The sequence below is a fragment of the Thermobia domestica genome, chromosome 8, assembly GCF_964235325.1.
Source record: "Thermobia domestica chromosome 8, izTheDome1.hap1.1, whole genome shotgun sequence".
NCBI lineage: Eukaryota > Metazoa > Arthropoda > Insecta > Zygentoma > Lepismatidae > Thermobia > Thermobia domestica.
This window is the reverse complement of record NC_137461.1, coordinates 4517756-4543858: the sequence shown is the minus strand read 5'-3', so window position 1 is coordinate 4543858 and position 26103 is coordinate 4517756. Positions and strand designations below refer to the sequence as shown.

At 36.4% G+C, this 26103-nt stretch overlaps 1 protein-coding gene across 2 annotated transcripts in view; it reads right to left on the bottom strand.

The window, feature by feature from the left end:
- LOC145692658 (co-chaperone protein HGH1 homolog) overlaps nt 1-26103 on the bottom strand; it is an 81438-nt gene that overhangs the window by 55144 nt on the left and 191 nt on the right. The window contains exons 1-3 of one of the 2 annotated variants that reach the window (XM_081768029.1): nt 25883-26079; nt 18122-18219; nt 14820-15264 (exon numbers count right to left, since the gene is read on the bottom strand). In XM_081768029.1, the coding sequence (XP_081624155.1) occupies nt 14820-15264; nt 18122-18206 (530 nt within the window). In that variant the 5' untranslated portion in view covers nt 18207-18219; nt 25883-26079. Of the gene's footprint in view, nt 1-14819; nt 15265-18121; nt 18220-25882; nt 26080-26103 lie in introns of those variants that run through there. The other variant, XM_081768030.1, reaches the window with a different exon arrangement.

Here is a 26103-nt window from a genome sequence, read left to right as displayed (position 1 = left end):
AGACTAAGAATTAGCTGCTGTGCGGTAATATACAAGTATATACACCGATGTTGTACTGTTTTTGTACAAAGAAAATTAGTAATTTCTTAACCAGTAAACTAAATCACCTCCACCCTAACTTGAAGATCACCGTGGAACATCAAAAGGAAGGTGAACTTATCTGTTTAGGGACTAAATATTAGATGTAATAAACTCGTCATTAGCGTTCGAAACAAGCTTATTGCAAATATAAATGCGCACATTCATTAATGACCAAAGCGAATAAATGGAAAAACTTTTTTCTTTGTGCTACAAGACTTCTTTCATTAGACCTTGGTTTAACCAGTGGCGTATTTACGATTTCATTTCGGGGGGGGGCTTTGCTAACTTTCGGGGAGGGCTTTGCCTAAAAATGTGAAAATTCTGCAAGATATTTCATATACTTTAGTATAGTAAAGAAGATTTCGGGGGGGGGGCTTAAGCCCGAAAGCCCCTCCCCTAAATACGCCACTGGGTTTAACCCTTTTGGGATTTATATGTATATCATGCATGTGTATTGTTTTAAAACGTTCACTTAACATCTATTACTGCTGAATTTTTGAATCAAAAGATCTAATATATTTCAGGTAAAAATTTTCTTGTAGGCCTTATATCTAGAGAACTAATATATATAGTGTACCCAAACCCTAACTATCACTTAACTCAGTATAATGTGCTTCGTAGTAAAAAGTAAGAAAACTCGATTTTAGAGACCGTTCAAAAATTTTGTGGTCCCGGATCAAAAAACTAGTTTTTTTCTATCATTCCTAAAATTCTTGTTTAATTGTTCAATCGTACATGCATTGCGAAACAGGTGACACGTTTATTGAGAAGGAGCTTGTCAAGTTGATGGAGGTTGTGACGTCATCTGTTTGGCCTTCAAGACTACAACGCAAAAGGTTTACTTTATTCTCTCGCAAATGATGTCTAAAAGGTTTTATGGGATCCAAGAACAGATATACAGGGTATTTCAAAACAACACTGACAACGTTTGGGAGATAATTTCTGACACCAAAGTAAGACAAAAAGTATAGACTAACCTGAGTGCAGAAATCGTCATTTCATAGTTATAAGCTCCGAAAACATGAAAAAATGAACTTTAAAGGTCAACAGCTCCAATACTATGCGGCCACTTAGGAACTAATATGTCCGCTATCCAAAAATACTTGTTCCAGAATCCTGCGGTACTTTCGCAATAATTTTTATGGAGGTAGTTGGTGAGTACTTCAAATTATATACCTGTAGGCAAACTCCCTCTATAAAAATTGTTGCGTGAGTACTGCAGGATACTGAAACACGTATTTTTGGATAGCGCACATATCAGTTCCTGAGTGAAGTCTTGACCTGACTACAGTAGGTCCCATAGTATTGGAGCTATGGACCTTTAAAGTTCATTTTTTCATGTTTTCGGCAGCCATCATCATAGGTATTCTGCCTTTATTGGCAGGTCACTTGCCGCAGCTGAGAAGCTTCCATGCTCCACGATCCTCCGCTAACCTTTTCGTCTTTGCGTATGATCTTTCTGTTTTAATATCATCCATTAATTGTAGTCTCTTTCGCCCCCTCCCTCTCTTTCCCGCCACCATACCCTCTAGGACGTCCCTCATGATACAATCTCTTCTTAGGCAATGTCCCAACCAGTTTCTCTTCCTCTTCCTAATAATATCTAAAAGTGTTCTTTTCTCACCCACCATTTCTAACACTCTCTCATTCGTTTTCCGCTCGACCCAACTAACTCTTTCCATTCTTCTCCACACCCACATTTCGAAGGCTTCCAGTCGATTTTCGTCACCCTTACGCAATGTCCACGTTTCCGCCCCATACAGCACAACACTCCACACGAAGCATTTTATGAGTCTTTTTCTCAACTCTTTGTTCAAGGTCCCACAAAACAGACTTTTCTTTCTTTTAAAGGCTTCTTTCGCCATTCCTATCCTTGCTTTTATTTCACGTTCGCATTTCATGTCATTACTAAGAACACTACCCAGGTATCGAAAACTATTCACTTGTTCTATTTTCTCCCCTCCTACTTTTATATTTGACACAGACCCCTTTGTTCCAATCACCATGGCTTTTGTCTTTCTAACATTTATTTTCATCCCATATTCTTCAAAGCCCTTCCTCATTTTTTCTAACATTTTATTGATTTTCTTTTCAGATTCTGCAACAAGGGCCATATCGTCTGCAAATCTTATGCATCTAATCATTCTACCTCCTACCGAAATGCCATCATCATCATGTAGGCTCTTTTTTACTATCTCTTCTAGATAGACATTAAATAGTGTTGGCGAGAGGCAGCATCCTTGTCGAACTCCCCTTTCAATTGTACTCTCTTCCGTCAGTTCTTCCCCTATTCTAACACTTACTTGTTGGTTCATGTATAAGTTTCTTATGAGTCTTCTATCTTTCCATTCCAACCCTATCTTTGTTAGAACTCCCAACAACAATTCCCAATTCACGCGGTCAAAAGCCTTTTCTAGATCAATAAATACAACATACACCTCTTTCCCTTTTTCTATAAATCTTTCACCGATCACCCTTAATAATCCAATAGCATCTCTTGTGCCCTTGCCTCTTCTGAACCCGAACTGCTCTTCCTCAACATCTTTATTTGTTCTTCCATATAACCTTCTGTTCAGTATTCGGAGCAGAATTTTAGCTGCATGAGATATGAGACTAATAGTTGTATAATCCTCACATCTCTTTGGGTTCGATTTCTTAGCCATTCTCCTGTTTCATATATTTCATTGCATAGTCGCCACAATTCTTTCTTTCCCTTGTCTCCTATATTTTTAATGAATTCAATTGGTATGTTATCTATTCCTGTTGCCTTTCCATTCCTAATCTCAGATATAGCCTTTTCAAACTCATTCCGAAGTATACTAAATCCTTTATCATCCTCGCCTACTTCATTTTCCACTTCAACATTTAGGCTACACGGTCTATCCCTACTCTCATATAAGTCTTCAACGTATTCTTTCCATCTTCCTATGACCTCATTTCTCTCGCTGACTACCTTCCCATTCTTATTTTCTACTGCCATCATGATACTCCCTTGTTTCCTCCGAAATTCCATAGATTTCACCTCCTTGTACATTTCCTCATATTTCCCAACTCTTTCTAATTCTTCTATGTCCTCGCATTTTCTTTTGTAAAACTCTTCCCTCGCTTTGTCTGTTTCTCTTCGTAATTCATTATTTAACTTTCTGTACATCTTTCTGCCCTCTTCTGTATCAACCTGTTTCCACATCTTCCTCTCCCTCATTTTCTGCAACATCTGCTCTGTAACCCATGGTTTCTTAGCAGTTTTGTGTTCGCGGTAACCTACTGCTTCTTCTGCAGCCTGCTGTAAGCAACGTTTAATATGTTCCCACCGTGCGTTACTACCTGCGCCTATCCTTTCCTCGTTTGAACATTTTTCTTCGAATTTTTCAGCGAAAAGATTTCTAATTTCCTCGTTTTTCAACTTTTCAGTATTCAACACTTTGTTACCTACTTTTCTTCTGCCTACATTTTTCAGTTGAATATCTACTTCGGCCAGCACAAGATTATGATCAGAGAAAATATCAGCCCCGGGAAGGGTCTTCGCGTTCTTTAAGCTATTCCGATACCTGTCCTGAATCATAACGTAGTCTATCTGATATCTTCCGCCGTCTATTGGTGATTTCCATGTATATCTTCTTCTCTTGTGCTGATTGAACCAAGTGTTCCCAATTACTAGTGAATTCTGTCTACAGAAATTCACCAGTCCCTCTCCCCTTTCATTTCTTTCGCCTAAACCATATTTGCCTACGATACTACCTTCCTGTTTTTCTCCCACAACTGCATTGAAATCTCCCATTAGAATTATGCATGCACCTTTCTTCTCCCTATCTATAATTTCTTCTATTTTCTCATAATTTTCCTCGACTTCTTCATTTGCATGCGAAGTCGTCGGTGCATATGTCTGTATCACCACTAGATCCTTCGTTTTCCCTTTAAGTCTTAACATCATAACTCTATCATCAATAAATTCTACTTTCACTACCTTCTCCTTTAAGCGCTTTCCAAGAATTATTCCTACGCCATTATGACCGCCCTTTTCATTACCTGAGTAAAACATTCTATATCCTTCGCTGTTCAATACCCCATTACCTTCCCATCTAACTTCACAAACTCCTACCAAATCTAAATTATTTTGTTTCATTTCTTCTTTAAGATTTTCTAATTTTCCTCCCTGTAACATAGTACGTACGTTCCATGTCCCTATCCTAAATCTTTTGCTCTTCCTTGTCTTTCTTTCTCTGTTTGTCTTCCCCCATTATTACTTTCTCGTCCAATAGTCCTTCCCAAGCCATCCCCCTCCCGGAGATCCGAATGGGGGGATATTTTACCTCCGGAACTACATTTTGACCTGCGAAAGACCATTGTTCATATGTTCTCTTTTCGCTGCTAGCAAACTAGGGAAAATAGAGTGGTGGTTTCCCGTTGCCTTCCACCCCGCAGTATCCCAGCCGTTAAAGTCACTCTGACCACGCCTGGGACTAATGTCCAAGTTGCCGTACCAATCACTATGATTTCCGCCAACTTGGCTACTGGAGAACTGCTGCCTTCTCCCAGAACACTCTTCGTCTGGCTACTCCATTTAGACCAATTCGGTAGGGGTGGCCCTTCTGGTAGTGAACTACCACCGACACAGCTCTAAATTTCACTGTAGCACGCAATCCTCCCCACCCGACACATAAGTGTCTTCGTAAAGGTGGTGTTTATCGGGGAGGTTTCGGCAGCCTATAACTCTGAAATGGCGGATTTTTGCACCCAGGTTGGTCTATACTTTCTGTATTGTCTTGGTGTCAAGAATCACCTCCCAAACATTGTCGGTGTTGTTTCCAAACGCCCTGTACATGTCGTCGACATAACCATAAGATAGGGTAGACATGTTATGGCTTCTTTCCTAGTTCTTCTCTCCCCCCCCCCCTTTGAGATATGTGCCTTAACACAGGGCTGGTCTAGAAGAGCCTAAACTATTGAACTTTTTTTTTTTTAAAAAACAAATCCCCATATTCCTCGAATTACCTTTTTCAGTATATGATATAGACATGAGAATGGCACCGTACGGAAGGCTACTTTATTCCAAAAAGAGAATGAGGTACAAACCAACCAAAAATCCCAAAAGAGTTAAAGAAAGAGATTGATTATTTATTGAATCTAGGTAATGTGACTGGATAACCTGTTTCCACTTTATTAAATTAAAAAGAAACATACTGTATGTTTCGACAGATCTACAACAGAGACCACAGATAAAAAAAAAAAAAAAAAAAAAAAAAATGAATCAGACTACTTATATCTCCTAGATCGACAACTTCATTGAATAAGATTTTTACTTAGTATAATTCAGCACAGCACAGAAATTCCTGAAATTTGGGAAAAACCCATTTTAAGACTATTACACAGATCCCAATAGAAAATCGAAAGTTTACGAGAAAAAAATGCAACTGCCTGGAGGGTTATGTAGGCATAACACAAAGGAATTTAAACGTACAGTCAAGGAACATCTTAAAGAATGCTAAAACAGAACCTAAATGTTTCAGATCTTTTGAAACATTTAGAGGAAACACAATATAATATAGTATTGGACTCAAGAATGAAACAGAAAGGCTTGTTTTTGAAAATTTGTTTATTTTTCTTAAAAAAAATCCCGAACTTAATATAGATAAGGGTTGGTTAAATAAGGAATGGGAGACAGTAATTTAGAAATTTACCCAGTATTAGCAAAACAATAAGAACATTAACATGAGTTGACAACCTTCCCTGTCTGAACAAAAGAACAAACGACTTGACTCTGTCAGTCTACAGCATGCTGCTATTATTTCACGTGTGAACAGTAAAAACCGAGGAGATGTTTTTATACTGTTCTACCCTGATAAGTCCACTCCTTTGTATTTCCTTGATCTATGTATTACTTGTACTCCTTCTTTTACTATCCGTGAATAAGGCTTCACGGTTGAGTCGAAAGCTTGAAAGTGCAAGGAAGTTTCACGAATCAAGTACAATTATTTAAATTATTAATTTCTACTTTAGTCTAAAGCTCTTGACTTGAGTAGAAAAAGATGATGATTTGTTTAAAATTTTAATCATCTACGCTGAATTATTAAAAGTGGTTTATTGTTTAACTTTATCCTCTCTCGAACAGAATCGGATTATTTAGTATTTATTAAGTAATCGAATGTAACAATATAAAATGAAATGAAATCTTTAGGTGTAACTTCCCATGATTATGCTCTATAGGCAAAGGGAGATGATGATTAGAAGAAGTGAATGATAATGGAAGAATTGGTGGAACGAGAAAGTGGAGGAAACGGGAGTACTCCGAAAAAATCAAGGGCATATCTCAACCTTACTTGGCCGGGATCGAACCAGGAAACCCCATGTACCAGATGTAAGCGCTTTACCACTAGACCACAGTGCCGAATGTAACTCTTTTTTCTAGTATCGTTTACCGAAGTGATAGGTCGGTCACGCATGTTTTGTAGCAACAGAGTCTAGATGTATATTCATGAATATTCAAATTATATCAAAAGCTCGTGTAATTCGGACTCAAGGGGAGTGGGATTGGCGGAAACTTCATAACGAGGAACTACATAATTTAAACGATTTACCAAACATTGTTATGGTCATTAAATCTAGGAAGGTCAGGTGGGCAGGTCATGTAGCCAGGATGGAAGAAAGTAGGAACGCTTTCAAAGTCTTAACTGGAAGACCAATAGGTTGAGTTGAGTTGATTTTGAGTTTATCGTCCCGTTCAGCAGCGAGGCTATATGAGACGTGGACCTACTGATTAACATGGAATCCGAACCACATGAGCTCCCGCCGGGTATCGAACCCGGGTCTCCCGCGCCATAGGCGTGTACGCTAACCGCTTAGCCACGGAGGAGCTCTGGAAGACCAATAGGAAAACGACCATTAGGAAGACGTAGGTGCAGATGGGAGGACGATATCAGGATGGATCTCGCAAAAAGTGCATACAAAGTAGAAACTGGATCCAGTTGGCTATGGATAGAAGTCAGTGGAGAGCTTTTGTGATTACGACACTGAACCTTCGACTTCCATAGGCCATACAATTAGAGCTAGTTTAGTAAATTAGAATCAGATGTAGGTATCTTTACAAAAAGATAATTATAACAAATTTACAGCACTACACGGAATTTGGCAAATGTAAATAATTGAACGCTTATACGCTGAAAATAAAAGTAAAAGTATTTTGCGATATGCATATAAAAAACTGTTTTAGAAATATAGGTAGAGAGATAATATTTTGCACTGGCACGTTAAGTCGGAGATTCGTGTTTGATTCTTACGGGGAACAGGGTGGCTCAGTGATAAAGCGTTTATCTCTCTTGCGTGAGTCCCTGGTTCGATCCTTAGTCAAGTAAGTTTGTGGTCGACAATATCATGTGGTGTGGGTTTTATTGGGTTACTTGCGTTTCCCACACATTCTGAGGATGTTTACTATTTCAGATAAATAAAATTCCCGGATTTTTCCAGGTTTTCCAGACCAAATCAGAAAATTTTCCAAACTATATTTTAATGAAGTTAAGTAACCGCTATTCTCTCTAAACACTTGTAGTTTTATAATATTAAATGTGTGTTCTCTTAGTTGCGACAGCATTTTTAAAAATATGAACAACGCTTAAGAAAGTACCTATTTATTCTTGGCAAGAACAATATTGTTAAATACAATGTACTTTTGATGGCCTCCCATCTTCCCTTATAGCCATCTCTTTCCGCTCCTTGCTTCAATACAACTAATATATAGTGGCTGCTCGCCGGGAAACAGAAAAGCGCAGGAAATATAGCAATTTACTCGACAAATATCATTTTGTCGCTATAGCTGTCGAATCGGGTGGTTCATGGGGTCCCGAAGGCCTTAACTTTATAAAAGAAGTTGGTCACCGCATTCGTTTATCGTCAGGAGATGCTAGAGCAACCTCGTTTCTACTGCAACGCATCAGCATGGCAGTACAAAGAGGGAACGTTGCATCAGTTTTGGGAACGCTACCCTCTGGTAAGGAACTGGAGGAGATCTTTTGTTTGTAATCTCGGCGAAGGTTTGAGGATGCTATTGCGAGGCTTATCACAATAACGTGTATTAGTGAATAATTATATTTTAATAATCTGTAAAATGTAAATTGTGCACTGTTCAAGGAACGTAATATTTTGTAGTTTTGCCAGCGGACTTAATGCAAAGTGAAATTACGAAAAAAAAAAAAAAAACTAATATATATATATACAGTGAAACCTCTACTAACGGACACCTCTATAAAGCGGACACCTCCCGTAATGGACATATTTTGTAATCCCCAAACACTGTAACAGGATAAAACATATTGGCAAACCTCTCTAAAGCGGACACTCTCTAGTACGGACACGGACAGTCTTTTCTGTCCTTTATAGGTATTATTTACCTCCGTATTACGGACACTTTCTCTATAAATAAGTTGAAAAGTATTGTAAAAATACATTTTTAGTAATTCATACATGTCACCAAGAAAGCATTGTGACATTTTGTCTCCTCAACAGTCTATTCAGCAATCCAGACGAAGAGTCTCTGTTTAACAACACTCTCATGTCCTTTGCTTGCATTCCACTTTTACTCAAGCTGTTTTAGACACAAAAGTGATTGACAGTTGCCCGCCGTTTGGAATAACACGTTATTCCACTGTCCTGCTGGAATCTGTAACCAAGCAGAAGATAAGTTCGGTAGTTTTTGCCCGCGGGTACGCATATTGTCACAAAAAAGACACTACTGGACTGCAATTAACCCACCAATTAAAGTGACATACTGAAAACGTAAGTGTAAAGTGCAGAGAACTATAACATCTTATTTCCATCTTGTGCCTCGAACATAGAATATTGGACAGCAGAGGACAACACAGGTACAGTAACATTATGGTAATATTCGTGAATACATGATTCATCCAAAAATATTGTTACTAATTGCATATTACCTTCTTTACTAATTTACGTAAGAAAATATCAAAACCTCTCTAAGGCGGACACCTCTCTATAGCGGACAATTATTGATTCCCCACGGCTGTCCGCTTTAGAGAGGTTTCACTGTATATATATATATATATATATATATATATATATATACAAAAAATGCATATAAAGATTTTACATTTCATACCACGTACTTGTGACTCAAGTGATTTACTTCTATTAGATTTTTTATTATTTCAGAACATGAAGTAGGGCTAATACATACATGACCATATACACAGATATATGGATACTAACAAGACTGTCGTTGCGAGATACACATACTGACACCCATTGTTTATTCTAGATTACAAAAGTATTCTATATTTAGTATTTCAATGTAGAATACTAAATACAGAATATTTTTATAATCTAGAACACTAAAATCTACATGAGATTTTTAATTACGATCACGTTACGGGATTTTCTCTTAAGATTTTTCAAGTGCTCATCAACTTCGTTGATTTCTTTTGCTGCCTTTTCAAGGATTTTTTTCCTTCATTTTCTTCAATTCTTCCAACTCTGCAGCTCCTTTCTTTCTTTCTTCCGAACGATTTTTCTCTGCCTCAGTTGTTGTCTGCTTCCTTCTGAGAGCCTCTCTCCATTTGGTATTTGCACTTCTTGCTTCATGAATTAATTGTTTTGAGATTGACATTGCCTGAACACCTCCGTGGAACGTGACAGGTCATGTACTATTCTCTGCGAAACTAAAGACTCTTCGTGTAAATTATCCACAAGGAACTCCTTATTCGATAAGAAATTGCGTTCAACAGAAGAGCTTCCGTGTGATAACACTAGAATTTTCTTAACGAACTATGAAAAATTGTTGCTGGTGTTAGTGTTGTCAGGAATGAAGAACCACAAGCGATCTAAACGATCCTTAGTTACGTCAAAAGTCTTCATTCTTGTAATAATTAAATCTTGAGTACAAATTTCACTGTAGAGTCGTTTTACTTCAGCAGCAGCAGGACCAGACAAATGATGATTCTCTACAAGCACTTCCAATGCTACGGTTATTTGTTCCTCCCCAAATCTCTTGTTTAAAACTTAATTGGGAGAGAGACATGCAGCACTATAAGTAAGTCTGTATTTCAGTGACAATTTACACAGAATCTTCATTCCACAACCTGTTAAAATTCCTAGGTAACTTCTTTGATTTTAATTCTGTACGTGTCGCAAATCTGACATAACCTGCTTAGCCGAACACAGATCCTTACTATCATCCTCTAGGCAAACTTTCATCAAGTCTGTAGAACTTGTTGCTTCAACCACAATGGATTTTTTTAAACAAATCTAATCATAAGGGATTTCAGAAGTTTAAGTACTTCACCATAAAGAAAAGGAAGCATGGGTAAGTCTGACTGAAATTTCGTTAAAAAAAAAAAAAAGTCTGCAGCAACGGTTTGGAAGAAAGCTAATTTAGCTTCAAGCAAAGAATACTTCAGACATGATTTAACAGTTTTAACGCTGTCACAAGATGGTTCTCGATTACTATCTGAAACTGAATCGACATACTTCAAGTGTGGTAATAATCGCTGAGTTCAGTCTATTACTTTCACGTTTTCTATAAAAATATGAGCACTTGCTAGGAAAAATGATCTTATTAAAAAGTTACAAGTGTGAAGCAACGCATACTTGCGTGTACTTCTGTATTAATTTATTAAATTCAATTTTCATTATTTAATCAAATTATTTTCTTTCTACGACTGAATTTTAATAGAATCTTTGAAATCTTTAGCTCTATCAAGACAGAACTTTTTACTTATGATGTACATTCCCAGGCACTTCCGGCACACAAGCATATCAAAAATATTCACAGAAACTACCAACAAAATAAACATCACGAAAGGCACGCGGAACGTCACACTGCACTGAAAATGGAATACGAGTTTTAAATCTAACTAATGAAAGTGCTCATTATATTATAAATTAGAGTTAACCATACATAGTTAGGTTCTAACTTATTAACTTATCGCTACATTAAAATCAACAAGATCAGAACAAGTGTTATTTAGGACTTTACTGGGGTCACCTGTTGCAAGCCTAAGGTATGAGGATTATTTTTTAACGTGGATATCAGAAATCACGAGCTCCAGACGCAAGGGTTGCCAACTCCTTTCAGAAATCCTTCATTGTATGATGACTTCTGCTGTAGCGAAAGTTGTTTTCCAAACATTGTAGGGATAAAATGTGAAAGGAATGAAATAAACCTAAGTTTACCAAAAATTTCCAGAATATACAGAAAATTCCATGAGTTTTCCCTGACTTTTCCAGGTTTCCATATTTTCCAGACTAATAGACACCCTGATTCTCATTCAATTGATTCTTCCATCATCATTCACTTGTCTGAAACACCCTTCTCCCTTAACTTTACGGGGATATTAGTGGAATGTTAAACTGAAAGATTTCATTTTATTTTCATTTCGATTCTTGGTCCAGTCACACATTTTCACCAACCACTGAATGTAACTGAATTCGCATCTGATAGAATGTAGTACGAAAAAATCGGTTCTTGCCTCATTTATTTCCTCACAAGATTTGTCGACTGTCTACGATTACTCACCTGGACAAGTTATCACGCAAAGATTTACTAATAACATTAAAAGCCAACTTCATACAATAGATATATTTTTGAGTGTGATGGATTTCTGTGTTAATTTTTAAATACTCAGATAACAGATTCAGTTATAGTTTAAATGTATGTGGTAAGAAACTACATGTCGTAAAATTATGCTTCTAATCAACAAATATTGTATTAAGTTATAAAAAGTCACACATTCAATGGATTATTTCACTATCGCCGTAGTAATTGTTTTCCTAATATTGAACCCTGTTTAGTTCTTGCTTAACTTCTTGATAAAGACTATACATTCCTAGTTTTCCGTTCTGAGTTGAAACTTTGGACATAGTTTATAGAACGGTAATGAAAAATAAAGCACGATGAAGTAGAGAAGAGAAGTAACTCATATGGAAGAAGCAGACTGAAATAAAAATGAAATAAAATCTTTGAGTTTAACGTCCCACGTTATGCCCTTTAGACTAAGGGAAACGATGATTAAGGCAAGTGGATGATGATGATGATGGTGATGGAAGAATTGGTGGAATGAGAACGTGGAAGGAAATGGAATACCCCGAGAAAACCTACGGACATGATGTCAACCACAAAGTTACATGGTCAGGGATCGAACTTGGGAATCCACGCACTAGAGGTAAGCGCTCTACCGCTGAGCCACCATGACCCTCTTGGCTGAAATGAGTACCTTGTGAACCCTGTAAGTATGAAGCACGTTTGGAATGAACAAAAGCTAAGTATCTACAGACCTTCTCAAGAATTAAAGCAAAGTGTACATAACATAGGAAATATGCTTGATCAAGTCATGAATTGAGTTTAACTTCTTAATATATTTACATTCTTAATACAGTATGATTATATCTGGTGTCTTAGTTTAACATACATTACATAATCCTATTTTCTTTCCTTGTATATTACACTTTTTTCGTTGTAAAAGCTATTATAGGGAGCTGGCTTTAATGCGAGGCTGAGGCTTAGTTTAACATACATTACATAATCCTATTTTCTTTCCTTGTATATTACTTTTTTTTTTCATTGTAAAAGCTATTATAGGGAGCTGGCTTTAATGCGAGGCTGAGGCTTAGTTTAACATACATTACATAATCCTATTTTCTTTCCTTGTATATTACTTTTTTTTCGTTGTAAAAGCTATTATAGGGAGCTGGCTTTAATGCGAGGCTGAGGCTTAGTTTAACATACATTACATAATTCTATTTTCTTTCCTTGTATATTACTTTTTTTTCGTTGTAAAAGCTATTATAGGGAGCTGGCTTTAATGCGAGGCTGAGGCTTAGTTTAACATACATTACATAACCCTATTTTCTTTCCTTGTATATTACTTTTTTTTTCATTGTAAAAGCTATTATAGGGAGCTCGCTTTAATGCGAGGCTGAGGCTTAGTTTAACATACATTACATAATCCTATTTTCTTTCCTTGTATATTACTTTTTTTCGTTGTAAAAGCTATTATAGGGAGCTGGCTTTAATGCGAGGCTGAGGCTTAGTTTAACATACATTACATAATTCTATTTTCTTTCCTTGTATATTACTTTTTTTTCGTTGTAAAAGCTATTATAGGGAGCTGGCTTTAATGCGAGGCTGAGGCTTAGTTTAACATACATTACATAATCCTATTTTCTTTCCTTGTATATTACTTTTTTTTCGTTGTAAAAGCTATTATAGGGAGCTCGCTTTAATGCGAGGCTGAGGCTTAGTTTAACATACATTACATAATTCTATTTTCTTTCCTTGTATATTACTTTTTTTTCGTTGTAAAAGCTATTATAGGGAGCTGGCTTTAATGCGAGGCTGAGGCTTAGTTTAACATACATTACATAATCCTATTTTCTTTCCTTGTATATTACTTTTTTTTCGTTGTAAAAGCTATTATAGGGAGCTGGCTTTAATGCGAGGCTGAGGCTTAGTTTAACATACATTACATAATCCTATTTTCTTTCCTTGTATATTACTCTTTTTTTCGTTGTAAAAGCAATTATAGGGAGCTGGCTTTAATGCGAGGCTGAGGCTTAGTTTAACATACATTACATAATCCTATTTTCTTTCCTTGTATATTACTTTTTTTTCGTTGTAAAAGCTATTATAGGGAGCTCGCTTTAATGCGAGGCTGAGGCTTAGTTTAACATACATTACATAATCCTATTTTCTTGACTTGTATATTACATTTTTTTTCGTTGTAAAAGCTATTATAGGGAGCTGGCTTTAATGCGAGGCTGAGGCTTAGTTTAACATACATTACATAATCCTATTTTCTTTCCTTGTATATTACACTTTTTTCGTTGTAAAAGCTATTATAGGGAGCTGGCTTTAATGCGAGGCTGAGGCTTAGTTTAACATACATTACATAATCCTATTTTCTTTCCTTGTATATTACTTTTTTTTCGTTGTAAATGCTATTATAGGGAGCTGGCTTTAATGCGAGGCTGAGGAATTCAGAGTTGAGTGACAGGTACCCCACCCCGTCACCAAGAAACGGTCACTCGACGGTCCTGGGCAGGGTTGCCAGTGCGTTGTCAAAAAATTCAGGTAATACTCACTTAATTCAAAGAGTTTATGCAATAGTGCAACCCCTATCGAAGATCCCTGTATACGTGGACACACGCAAATTAGGCTGTGTTAGCAAATGCTTCAGTTTTTTCTCCCTCGCTTCTTCGTCGCACTGCACTATGGCCTTCCTTATTACTTCTCTAGCTTCGCTGTGTATAGTTTGCCCTCTCTTACGCTGTAAAGCCATTGTCAAATGAATAATAAGCAACAAAACCGCAACCACAACAGCACCCATCAAATAATCAACTCACACTAACTCTTCAGAATGACGTTCATGTGATAAATTTTTAACCCTGGCAACGCTGACATATAGAAGGAGGGTAAGGGAGTATTGCAAGAGTCAGGCAGAAAAATTGTTGAAATTTTTCCCCCTTTACCTCAGCCCCCGCTGGTAAACAAGCTAGCTCCCTATAATACATAATTCTTTGTATTACTGACTCTCCCCAATGATCTAGTAGCTGGCGTGCACATCTTTTGTGCACAAAGTCCTGAGTTAGATTGCCGGTGGAAGATCTTGAAATTTGAATGCATTACAACTTTAAACTAAACTTCAACAAACAAGAAATACAACAGTGATACTGAATTTTTGTTATCTGCGCATAACGGCAAAGACAAAAAAAGAATATTTTAAAATAATATTTACCTTCTGACGGTGGATAACTGACTTAAATTAGAGAACACTGGTCCCAGATAATGAAGATTAGCACCTTTCTTATTGTATTTTGTTGCAGTGAAAGCATACACTAGTCTATCGAGTTCGATCTTGTTTGATTCTAAAATATCTAACACCTTCTGACAAGAAGCTGATTGCCTTGTTAAATTGGATAAAATCATACAAGCTGGATCGGCCACTGCAGAAGCTTCATCCAAAATTAAACCGACCATCACCGGAACAATATTCTCTGCAGTTTGTTCTTCGGATTCTAACAACGTCGATACACACGACTCGTCGGCTGAAATATTCACTAAACACAAACACGTATTTTTAGCTATGCTTTCGTTGGAGTCCTTTGTTAGGTGAATGATTGCCCTGAGAAGGTCTGGAAGCTGCAGCATTAATCTTCTCCCTTCTTCTGTTCCCGTCAAACCTATAAAATATATTTAAATTCGTATTAGTACACACAGAACACAATTATGTGAACTTATCCAAAAATTTCGTATAGTACGAAAAAAAACACTTAGTGTGTGGTCTAAAGCAACTTAATTTTAATAATCACGAACTAATTTTACAGTAAAAATTTTAAAAACTGGATTATTGTTATCCTATGTTTAAGGTTCATACGTTTAGGGGGCAGACACAACGAAAATGGGGGTCAGGATAAAAGTTTCGAAGTAAAATGCTCGATTTTGACTATTTTTTTTTTCTTTTTATTGTCTTAAACTTTTAAAACTTTCCATATTGATGGTAAACGGATATAAACACTCATTATAGTTATCACAATACTGCGAGCGGTGATTATATTTAATGAGAAAAGCAAAAAGGCTGATACTCACCGCAAAACATATATATATCAAAATTTGTTTCTACATGTAACATCTTGTTATATGTAGAAGAAAATACTGCTTTTTATCTTTTGCGGCAAATAGGCTTTCAGCTTTTCTCACTCATTATAGTTGTTCAGGTAAAGAAAGGACCATAAGTATTTGCTCTCTCCACCATTCCTGTAACTGCTATTCTGACTACCGATTGTCGACCTCTGAGCAACTGTCCATCTATCTTTACTGACTGTGGCCGAATCAAGAGTGTAGTAATATTTTCTGAATTTTGAGGAAAGATTATGATTCAAAAAGCGCGGAGGGTGTGATAACATACAATGTTGTACATTTATTTCAATACATGGGTCAGCAGACTCGAAATTCTAGTATATTGGAACAAATCATAAGAGAGTTATTTATTTCACATCCTTAGCGTATTAAATCGACAAATGCCAAACAGCTTCCTACGGGTGTAGTTCAATATGAAATTTACTTTCAGAAGTGTTATGTAAAATAGGTTGAACTTGAGAAATGATCGGAGTTGGAATGATTGTCAGTAATTATAAAGCAATAATAGAATTGCAATCACAATCACCTAAGAATAAAATTAATTAATTCAACTAATCATCGTCTCTTCAATGGGCTTTAGTTGTTCGTCGAGACTAGTGTTGTGAAGGCCTTAAAAAAAAAAAAAAGGAAAAAAATTCTACAATCCCCCCCCCCCGATCTTGAAAAAAACGGAATTTTGGGAAAAGTTGAAATTTTTGAATATTTTACTATATTATACTTTTAAAATGAAAATTATTTTATATTTACTAGTTTACAGTTTAGATCATTAAGTACTTATGCTTCGTATATTAGAATAGGGACATTTTGTGGCAACAAATATATGTACACTACTCATCCAAACTCGTGATAAAATAGAATTATGGCTACAAAAGAAACTAAAGTACAATCCTAGTTAGATTAATTAATATTGACTCATTAAAATTATCTTAAACAATGTTATAAAGTTCCCGTTTGATGGTAGCAAAATATTAAAATAACGGGGCCAGAATCATTTTAGTTAATATGTTAAAATCAAACATTTATTTTATAGAGATATCTTCATTGTGCTTTGTAAAATTTCCGCAATCTTGAACTCATTAGAAAAATCTTTCGTTCGGAAATATTGGCAAAAATCGGAAAATATAATTTAAAAACTATTTCTTTGAGTGATGTTAATCTTAATTGCTGTAACCTGTCTGCAGCATATATATAATGTATTTCGCTAACAGGAAAAATACTTAAAGCAACAGGTTTGAATTTTACTTTTTAGTTTTTCTGATTTATGGTAAAATTCCTCTTTATTATTTGTATTTCGAACAACTCGAAAAGAAATATGATCTTATTTACATATACACACATACACCGCATAAGTGAGCCAATTTGAGCAGCAAGAAATATATTAAAAGGCATCGTGAAATATAATATGTGAAACTTCCGTTCGTTATTATCACAGACTTGCAGAATACTCGTTCTTCCCAAGAGGAGAATACTTTTTATTTTGGACATAAAGGGTACCAAAACTGTCAACAATCAGATTTTTGTTCTCTTCTCAATTTCTCTGAAAAATGAAATGAAATATTTGAGTTTTACATCCCACGGTTGTGCCGGTTAGGCTAAAGGAGACGGTGAAGATGAGAAATGAATGAAATGGTGGAATGAAGAAAGCGGGAGGAAACGGGAGAGCCCCGAGCAAACCCACGCACACGGTGTTTGTCCGCCACAAAGTTCACTTAGCGGGGGCTGGGATCGAACCCGGAACCCCAAGCACCAGAGGTGAACGTTCTACCACTGAGCCACCGCGGCCCACCCAATTTTTCTGGAAAGAAGCCAGAAAAGACTGTTTTTTTACCAACAGGTTCAAAATTTCCGAAAATTTTACAACACTACACGAGACCTATATGAAAGGATTTTAACTAGTTAACAATTTTTGTGCAAACTCATTTGATGCGGAAGATCAAGGTTCGAAACCCAAGAGATCGGAACTTGTCAACATGTTTCAATTTTAATTTCAATCCATACTTAGTATGGTAAGTTAGATTTTTTTCCTGTGGAGAAGGAAAGAGATGTTGGAATGAAGAGAATGATGGGGACTTGGATCAGCATCATGAATAAGGACAAAGATTTACAAATTTACTTCCTCCGCTTGTTTCAGATTTGACATTTTCAGTTTATTTCAACCGTTTTCTAATCATGTCTTCTTTACTTTCTTTTTACATGCATTTTTTTTAAAGCATCAACTGGACAGAAAATGCCTGCTTAAAATGTTTCGTGTAAGCTGGGTTGTGTATGACTAGGCGTTTGTGATATCATTAAAAGTACTGGATCCGACTAAGTGGTGTTATAGCAGAAAGGGGCGCATTACTTATATGGCTGACTGTACATGAAAATAAAATTTGATTAACTGTCTAAAAATATTCTTACCAAGCACATTGTCGATAGCAATTGACTTCAAATCAGTACGTGCATTGTCACCTAAAAATTCCAGGATCTTCTCAAGCGATTCCATGGCTCTAAGCAGTCTGAAAGCAGGAAAAAATTTTAAAGATAAAATACTTGCATATGATCTCAAGTATAATATTTTCCATAAATAGAAGCTTTGCTTTGTATATAATTAAACAAACTATTTGCTGAACAAAAACAATATATTCACATTTAAAACCTACACATGTGCGACACGGTAGCTCAAAGGTAGTGTGCTTACCTCGGGTGCATGCGGTTCCTGGTTCAATCCCCGACCAAATAAGCTTGTGGTGGACAACATCGTGTTCTGGTTTTCCTCGAGGTACTTCCGTTTCCTCCCACTTTCTCATTCCACCATTTTTTCCATCTACTTGCTTTAATCATCGTGGGACGTTAAACTGAAAGATTTAATTTGCATTTTCCTACTTTTTGAATTTTGGGGGAGAATGCTTGTATCGGATCCCACTTTAAGTCCTGTCTCATACGGACTCGGTGTTCAAAAGCAACATTCACTAAACCCTAATCAAATCAATTACCTGAAGCATGTGTCATATTTCCCTTTTAGTGTACGTGTTGACTTGATGTATAGATATCTGAAGCAGATGACTGAGAGTTGTGAAGGCATATTACGAGTTGTTAAGGTGCTGAGACTTATCAATAGTACTCTAAAGCGCTATATATATATATATATCACACACGGCTCAAGCAAGGAAATCTGAAACGGAAATCGGAAGTTAATCGTTGACAAGAAAATAGTCAAAACATTAGTTGGTTGATAAATTGTTCAGCGTCCCATTTGAGGCTATATGACAAGTAAATCAGCAGTTTAACGTGGGATTCAAACGACACATCCTTCCAGAGGAATCGAACCTGGGTCTTATGAATCAAGGACGCATGCGCCAATCATATAGCCACGATGGAGCTTGATAATGAAAATATTTCACACAATAAATAAAAAGTACTTTCGTTAAATGGTTCATCAGATACAAGTGATAAAAACAAGGGAGGAGGCAATTAAAGAACAAAGCGCTAGCTGTATATCACTGTAATTCCTGTGAATAGAACAATCGGCAGCGAGTGTTCCGCGGAAGCCATAGTTTGGGAACATGTTTTCTGATGGAAAAGTCAAAAGGGAATACAATTAATGTGAGTATTAAATTAAAATGCAAAACTAAAACAAAACCCAACAGTATCAGTGTTCAAATCAACTAGGAAGACAGGTTAATGATAAGAACAAAGGAGTAAGTGCTCAAATGGAAATACTGCACAAAGGTGTTTTCAAACACAAAAATGATTTAGTTGACATTTTTAGCGCTCTGAGGGCACAAGAGGTAAGTAGTATTTATTCTGCAATTTTAGAACCCGTAAACAGGTTTAGCCAATTACCAGTGGTGAACATAAATAAATAGTTACAGCAAGGCGCAAAATTTCAGTCAAACGCACTCGCCAATCCAAAAATGATAGTTGCCAGTATCTCTCATGTACAAATTACAAGAGCCCCCCTTCCCCCACTGCCTTTAGTTTGACAAAAAAAAAAAAAAAGATTACATCATGGCATGAAATTTCCGTTGTAAAGACTTCACATTCCGTGTTTTCTCTCACTCAGTGACAATTATTTTCGTGCGAAACAGAAACTGCGTAGCCCTGTTAGCTTAGGCAGAAATCATTTCTACTGAATACTGGTCGCCAGCCCTAAATTTCTAGTCGCCAACTGCGACCGGAAATTTTGTGCCCTTGTTAGAGAATTTATTAAGACAACAGTTTGTAAGCACAAAAACTGTTACAAATGTTGGAGATAATAATGTAATCAAAAAATAAATTCTGGCTAGCATTATGCCTGAAGTTGAAGATGATTCCACAGAGGATTGAAATATTATGGTACAAGGTAAGATTTTGAGTACATATTTAATACTTACTAAAACTGTATTCATTCAAAATCATTCTTAATTGTGTAGGTTTCGGCAAATCGTTATTGCTGTTCACAACATAAGTCTTTTAAGAAAACCATTATTGCTTTCTACAGGGTGTCTGTGAAAGTCGAGCAACACGAACTTTGGAGCATCAGAACTTTCAAACCATAAATGCGAATGAAATGAAACTATCACCCAAAGAAGGATTATTCTTGTACATATTTTCAAGATATAAATAGTGGGGTGGGGGTTCGACGTTCGTTCTTACAAATGCTAGAAACATGCAAAAGGAGTTTTTTTTTTTTTTTTTTCACGAAACGTGAAAAATCAGGAATTAAAGGCAGTTGTGGCTTTTTTGCGGATAAATGGGAATGGTAATAGGTAGGTTGGGTAGTAATGTACCGTGCTGCAACAATAACTATACATTGACACTAAGTGTAGACATCCCACGGCCGTGATAATGGCGTGTCGATTTTTTTTTCCGGCATTATGACGTAATACTACAACAGTGACGGCACTTGACGGTATCAATACATGTGGCTGGCCATCAACTATCCCACAGATAGACAGTTACAAACAAATAAGAAATTTTCAAACCATTCAGGAGGTCACGGCCAGACGTAGATAGATTATTACGTCTCCTCAATGACTTGCACGTTTCTTGTTTGTTTGTAACAGGCTATCTGTAAGGTATTTGGTAGTCATCCACATATGCTGACACCGTCAGTGGTGCCACATTAGAGGGAAACAATGTTTTCTACGAAACGCCATTATGGTGGCCGTGAGATGTCTACACTTGGTGTCAATATGTCGTTGTTCTATTAGAACGATACATTCCTATCCAACCTACCCATTAGCATTCCCATTTCTCTCTCTCTCGCTCAGAAAGAAAGAGAAAATCTTTAATTTCTGATTTTTCAAGTTTCATGAAAAATTTTTTTCTTCAATTTTCGTCTCTTTCTGGCAATTGTAAGGACAAACGTCGAACCCGCACCCCACGATTCGCAACAGACCTTCTCTGCGTGGTAGTATCATTCCATTCGCACTTGCGGTTCAAAAATTCTGATACTCCAAAATCCGAATTGGGAAACTTCACGGACACCCTATTGTTTTGCATGGCCTAGGTGGCAAAATCCGTATATAATCAACCAATAAATTTTAAATCTCAGCCTAATTAAGATATCCAATGATCACAGATTTTAAATTCTTAGGACAGATAATAGAATTTAAATTTTGTTAGTTCTCTTCGACCTCTTATATTTAGCAGTGAAGTGAACTGAAATAGGTGAAAAAACATTGAGAGATTTAGAACAAGATTTCATTAATTACAAATCCCCAGCTTTACAACATGCTGGTAAGAGCAAAGAAACCGAGATCATAATGGAACAAGAATGTAGTTGAAACATCATTAGAAACGCATAAGTTATGGAGAAGCAAAAGGTAATCAATGGCGGTGTAATTCAAGCAATAGTAGCTGAAAGGAACTGTGACGAGGACTCCGATAACCATTTGCCGAAACGTACACAATTAAGAGTCTTCATCCCGGCGAAATTAAAATACCGTTAATTTTACATTAATTATGTGATATCTTCAAATAGATAAAAGATAATCGAAATGTGGAACAAGAGCGCCCTAGACAATATCATTTTACATGAGAAACCGTTATCACGACTCGCTTATCTGCTTTCGATTTCGAGCCATTTTGAAAAATCGGCATTTATTTTCGCGTTTCTAAACAGCTGAAAACGGAAAGCCACTAGGTGACTTGTGATAACGGTACCTCACGCAAAATAATATTGTCTAGGGCGGTCTTGTTCCACATTTCAATTATCTTTTATCTATTTGAAGATATCACATAATTACTGTAAAATTAGCGGTATTTTAATTTCGCCGGGATGAAGACTCTTAAATAAATAAAAGTGTCCCTTTGGATAAGTACAACTTTAATAAATATACTTCACCAATTTCTTATTGAGTATATGGAAGACAATAAAATAATGTAACGACACCACCTAACCTGAACTATGTTCATTAATATAAGTTTTCCAGTATTTCCACGGAAGACTATCTTTTATGCTGATCTTCACATCATTTTGTTGTAACAAACAGTGGAGTAAAAATATATACAAAATTTTTCATTATACAATAAAAACTCTCAACTTGGACACCTCTGTAAGGAGGGCTCAGTGGTAGATTCGATCTCCGGCTAAGTAAGTTTGTGGTGGACAACAACGTGTCCGTGGGTTTTCTCGGGGTACTCCAGTTTCCTCCCACTTTCTCATTCCACCAGTTGATTTGTGAACAAAACACCTCCTTGACGTCATTCCTTAATACTTTGACCCCCTTTTGCTCAAAAACACAAAACGTGCTGTTGTGTGTGTTATGATATACTAAAGGAGTAACTTTTCCCAAGATTTCAGATTTTTTTATGCAGGCCCATTGGTGATATTGGACAGTGAAATATGGCAAATTGGCATAATTCCCCGAGTTTACGATATCTTTTCAGGCTTTTCGCAGCAGCTACAGGTATGCAAATTTTTTAGTATAAACTTATGACCCCGGACTACATGCACACACAAATTCAGACCTCTACGTCAGTTTCTTCCTCTTCCCAAACATGTCTTCAATGTCCAAAAATGTTGCTACTATAAGCCCTGATTTCACCTTTTTCAAGTGGTTTTAGGCAAAAATGTTAAAGAGATCAAAGTGTTAGTTCTGCACAAATTGGACACGCCCAGCAATCTTCAAAAACATGCTGAGATAATCAAAACAACGTAAATTCCTAAAATCAAGAAAACGCAAAATGGCGACAGAAGCTGCGTCGCTACGAGATGTTTTAAGAAATAATTAATTGCGGTTTTGAAGTACCGTTATAGTATAAACATTCATGCAAAAAATTAGATTTTTTGGAGATGGTCGAGCGGCAGATGCTTGATCAGTTACAATGGATTGATTCTACTGCTATATCCATAACTCTCAACCTCCTTATACAAATATTATCAAGATTGCATTTTCTACAGAAACTAATGAATCTTGATTTTCCCATATTCGATGATATCACTTCAGCTGAAACCAATAATTTTTCCAATCTGACATGAAATCTGAGAATAAACTCACGTACGCATCCGTTGAATGAAAAAGAAGCAGTTTTCTCGTGGGACATAAATCTAGAAATTTCATTTCTTTTTCAAAGATTCCTTACCCACCGAAGGAATGAAAGAAATCCAGAAGTGATACCTGTTCCACATTCGATGTGAGGTTCGCCTTCCAAAACTTGGCATTAATGTCTCCCATCCCAGTCTCCAGACTTCATACATCCCATTGGGTTAAAAAACAACTTCTCTCATGCAAGTATATCAAGCCAAATACAAGTGGAACATGTAAGTTATCCATAAACAGGCAAGTACGATTCAAAAGCATGCTACAGTGTTACACACTTGTAATTTTTTTTTTTTTTTAAAAAAAAAACAATAATTCGTAGTAACCACTTAACACAGATCACTTAGGGTTTTTTGCACTTCTTATCTTACCCAAATCCACCGTCACTACCGCGCCGGTTCACTACATATTTACCACCTTGCAGACCCTGCTCTAGATTGCAATAAATGTAATTCTTTCTTGTGATCATCTATAGAAGAGGTCGGTGTGAATTGAAGATGGATTACAGTTTATGCGCAAACTCAGCTCCCTTCCCTGTAGAAGCACTCCTGTTGCTGCCTGGGCCCATCTCTTTTCCCCTACCCTGAAACTGAACTGATGCTTCCTTTGAGTTTACACTTAGCACAGGAAATGTGCGTTTAAGATGGATATCACTTTTTTTTTTTTTTTTTTTTTATGGTTCTCACTGATTTTTGCTAAGAGAAACTTTTACTTATAGTTATTTCGTTTATATTCTTTTAAACTAAATCTAGGAAAAACTACAGCACACGCTTCAACTGCATATCGGGGCAAGGCTTTAGAACACAGGCCCCCCTTCCCATTTACCTATAACTATGACAAAAAACAACGTACCTTTCGGGGTTTTAACCCGTCTTTACTCGCTAACGCTCGCTCGACAATACTGTGTGGATTAAATATTAAACTTAGTTACAGAAAGGAACCAATTTAGCTACTAACCTATATGGGGGGACCTATGTTCTAGAACTTCCCGCACATCGGTAAGTATGGTCAGGTTAACTTAGGATTAGGGAAGTTTGAACCCATTTTATGGATCAACTTTAGGGTTAAGTTCCGGTGTAAACACCGCCGGACCAAATTTATGTACTAAGGAAGTGAAAGAAACAAAGAAATCATTATAATTATTTTCATATTGAAAATATGCCAGGGTTTAACGGAATAAATGTCTGGCTTGACAATGTTCCCGCTCCAGCTGCTGAACCTTATGCAACCACAAAAAATTACTCTCGACTAATTTTAACAAAATGGGACCAAACTTCTCTATCCTAACCTCCCTTATTCTACTATATCCTTTTAAACCACTTCTACTCATCGATGAATAGCTGGAGTGTGTATTGTAAAGTTGTTCCAATTGTTGAAGGTACTAAAGATCAATTTTGCCAAAAAGACATATAGGTCCATGTTCCGTTAAGGGGGTCCAAAACTACACTTGACCCCTTAATTAGCTAACCTAACCTAACCTGACCTAAGCTAAGCTAACCTAAAATAATCTGACCTTACCTAACCCAATATAACGTTATATTATGTAACCAAACGAAAATCAATAGAAAGAAGTGGTGTCAAAGACACTGGACCCCCTTAACGGAACATTGACCGACATGGACATATAATACGTAATGGATTTCTAGAAGGTTCCCTACCATAAATCTGCAATAGATGCTAAAAATACATACTTCAAATGCAATTTTGGCTAATGTTTAGCAGAAGAGGTCCAGCAATTGTTTCTAAAAAATGTTACAATTTCGGTAATTTCTGTTCATATTAGGTTAGATTACGTTAGTTTAGGTGGGTTTGGGTTAGTTTAGGTTAGTTTATGTCAGATTATGTTAATGAAGGAGTCGAGCATAATTTTCCAAAAAGATAGGATTTCGATTATTTCTACTTATATTAGGTTAGATTTGGTTACGTTATGTCAGGTGTAAGTACTTGCATAATCTATTTCTCCTATAAATGTTGTTTCTTACGTGCTCTTGGACTCCTTCTGCTAAACATAACCCGCATTTTTTTTTTTCAAAATAAACTTTACGGTACTTGTAGTCATGTTTATGGTGGTCCTTATACCAAACTATCCCCATATAGCCTAAATTTTACCAAAGTTGTAACAGTGCCTAGTAAAATTTATTTTAGGGTGCCAAAAAAGTGCACTTTAAGCAGAACAAATTACTTTTGTCACAGGATGTGGCATTGGAGGAATAGAATCACTGTTATTTGCACGTAATAGCTTAGCTTAGGTTAGGTTTGATTAGTTTCGTTTACGTTAGGTATCGGCTATGAATATTTTGCTCAAAGTGCACTTTTGCCATTAAAATTTCTAATGGTACTCCGAAATGAATGTAAAATTGCAAATACAATGAATTTCACGATTACATGGCGATATTAATAAACAAATTAGTCAATTGTGGTGCGCTCCTCAACTTCATCTATGCCATGTGGGTGTAATTGTCATGTTCCCAGTGCATGCCTTTTTTCATAACGATGAAAAGATAATAAGAAAAAGAATTTTAATTTTTCAATGGCCATTTCTAGAGGAGTCTTTAAAACTGTATAAACAAGGTGCTCAGAAATTATTTATTAAATGACATCGTAGACCTTGTATTTTCCATCCTTCACACATATAGATTCTGAAATAACTTACTTGTCTAATTATTTTGTTTCATAAGCTTTCATTCCTGATTATTTTTTTTCACTTGTTATCTTTCGTTATCTCTACTTAGCTAAGTATACCCTATCCACAACTATAAATTAAAAAGCGATCTTCAGTCAGGTGCAAGGTTGTTTTAAAAGATGTTGTTTTATAAATATTTTGTAAGATCCTTGGTCAGGTGTTAGTCATACCAGATCCTTCATTTCATATTA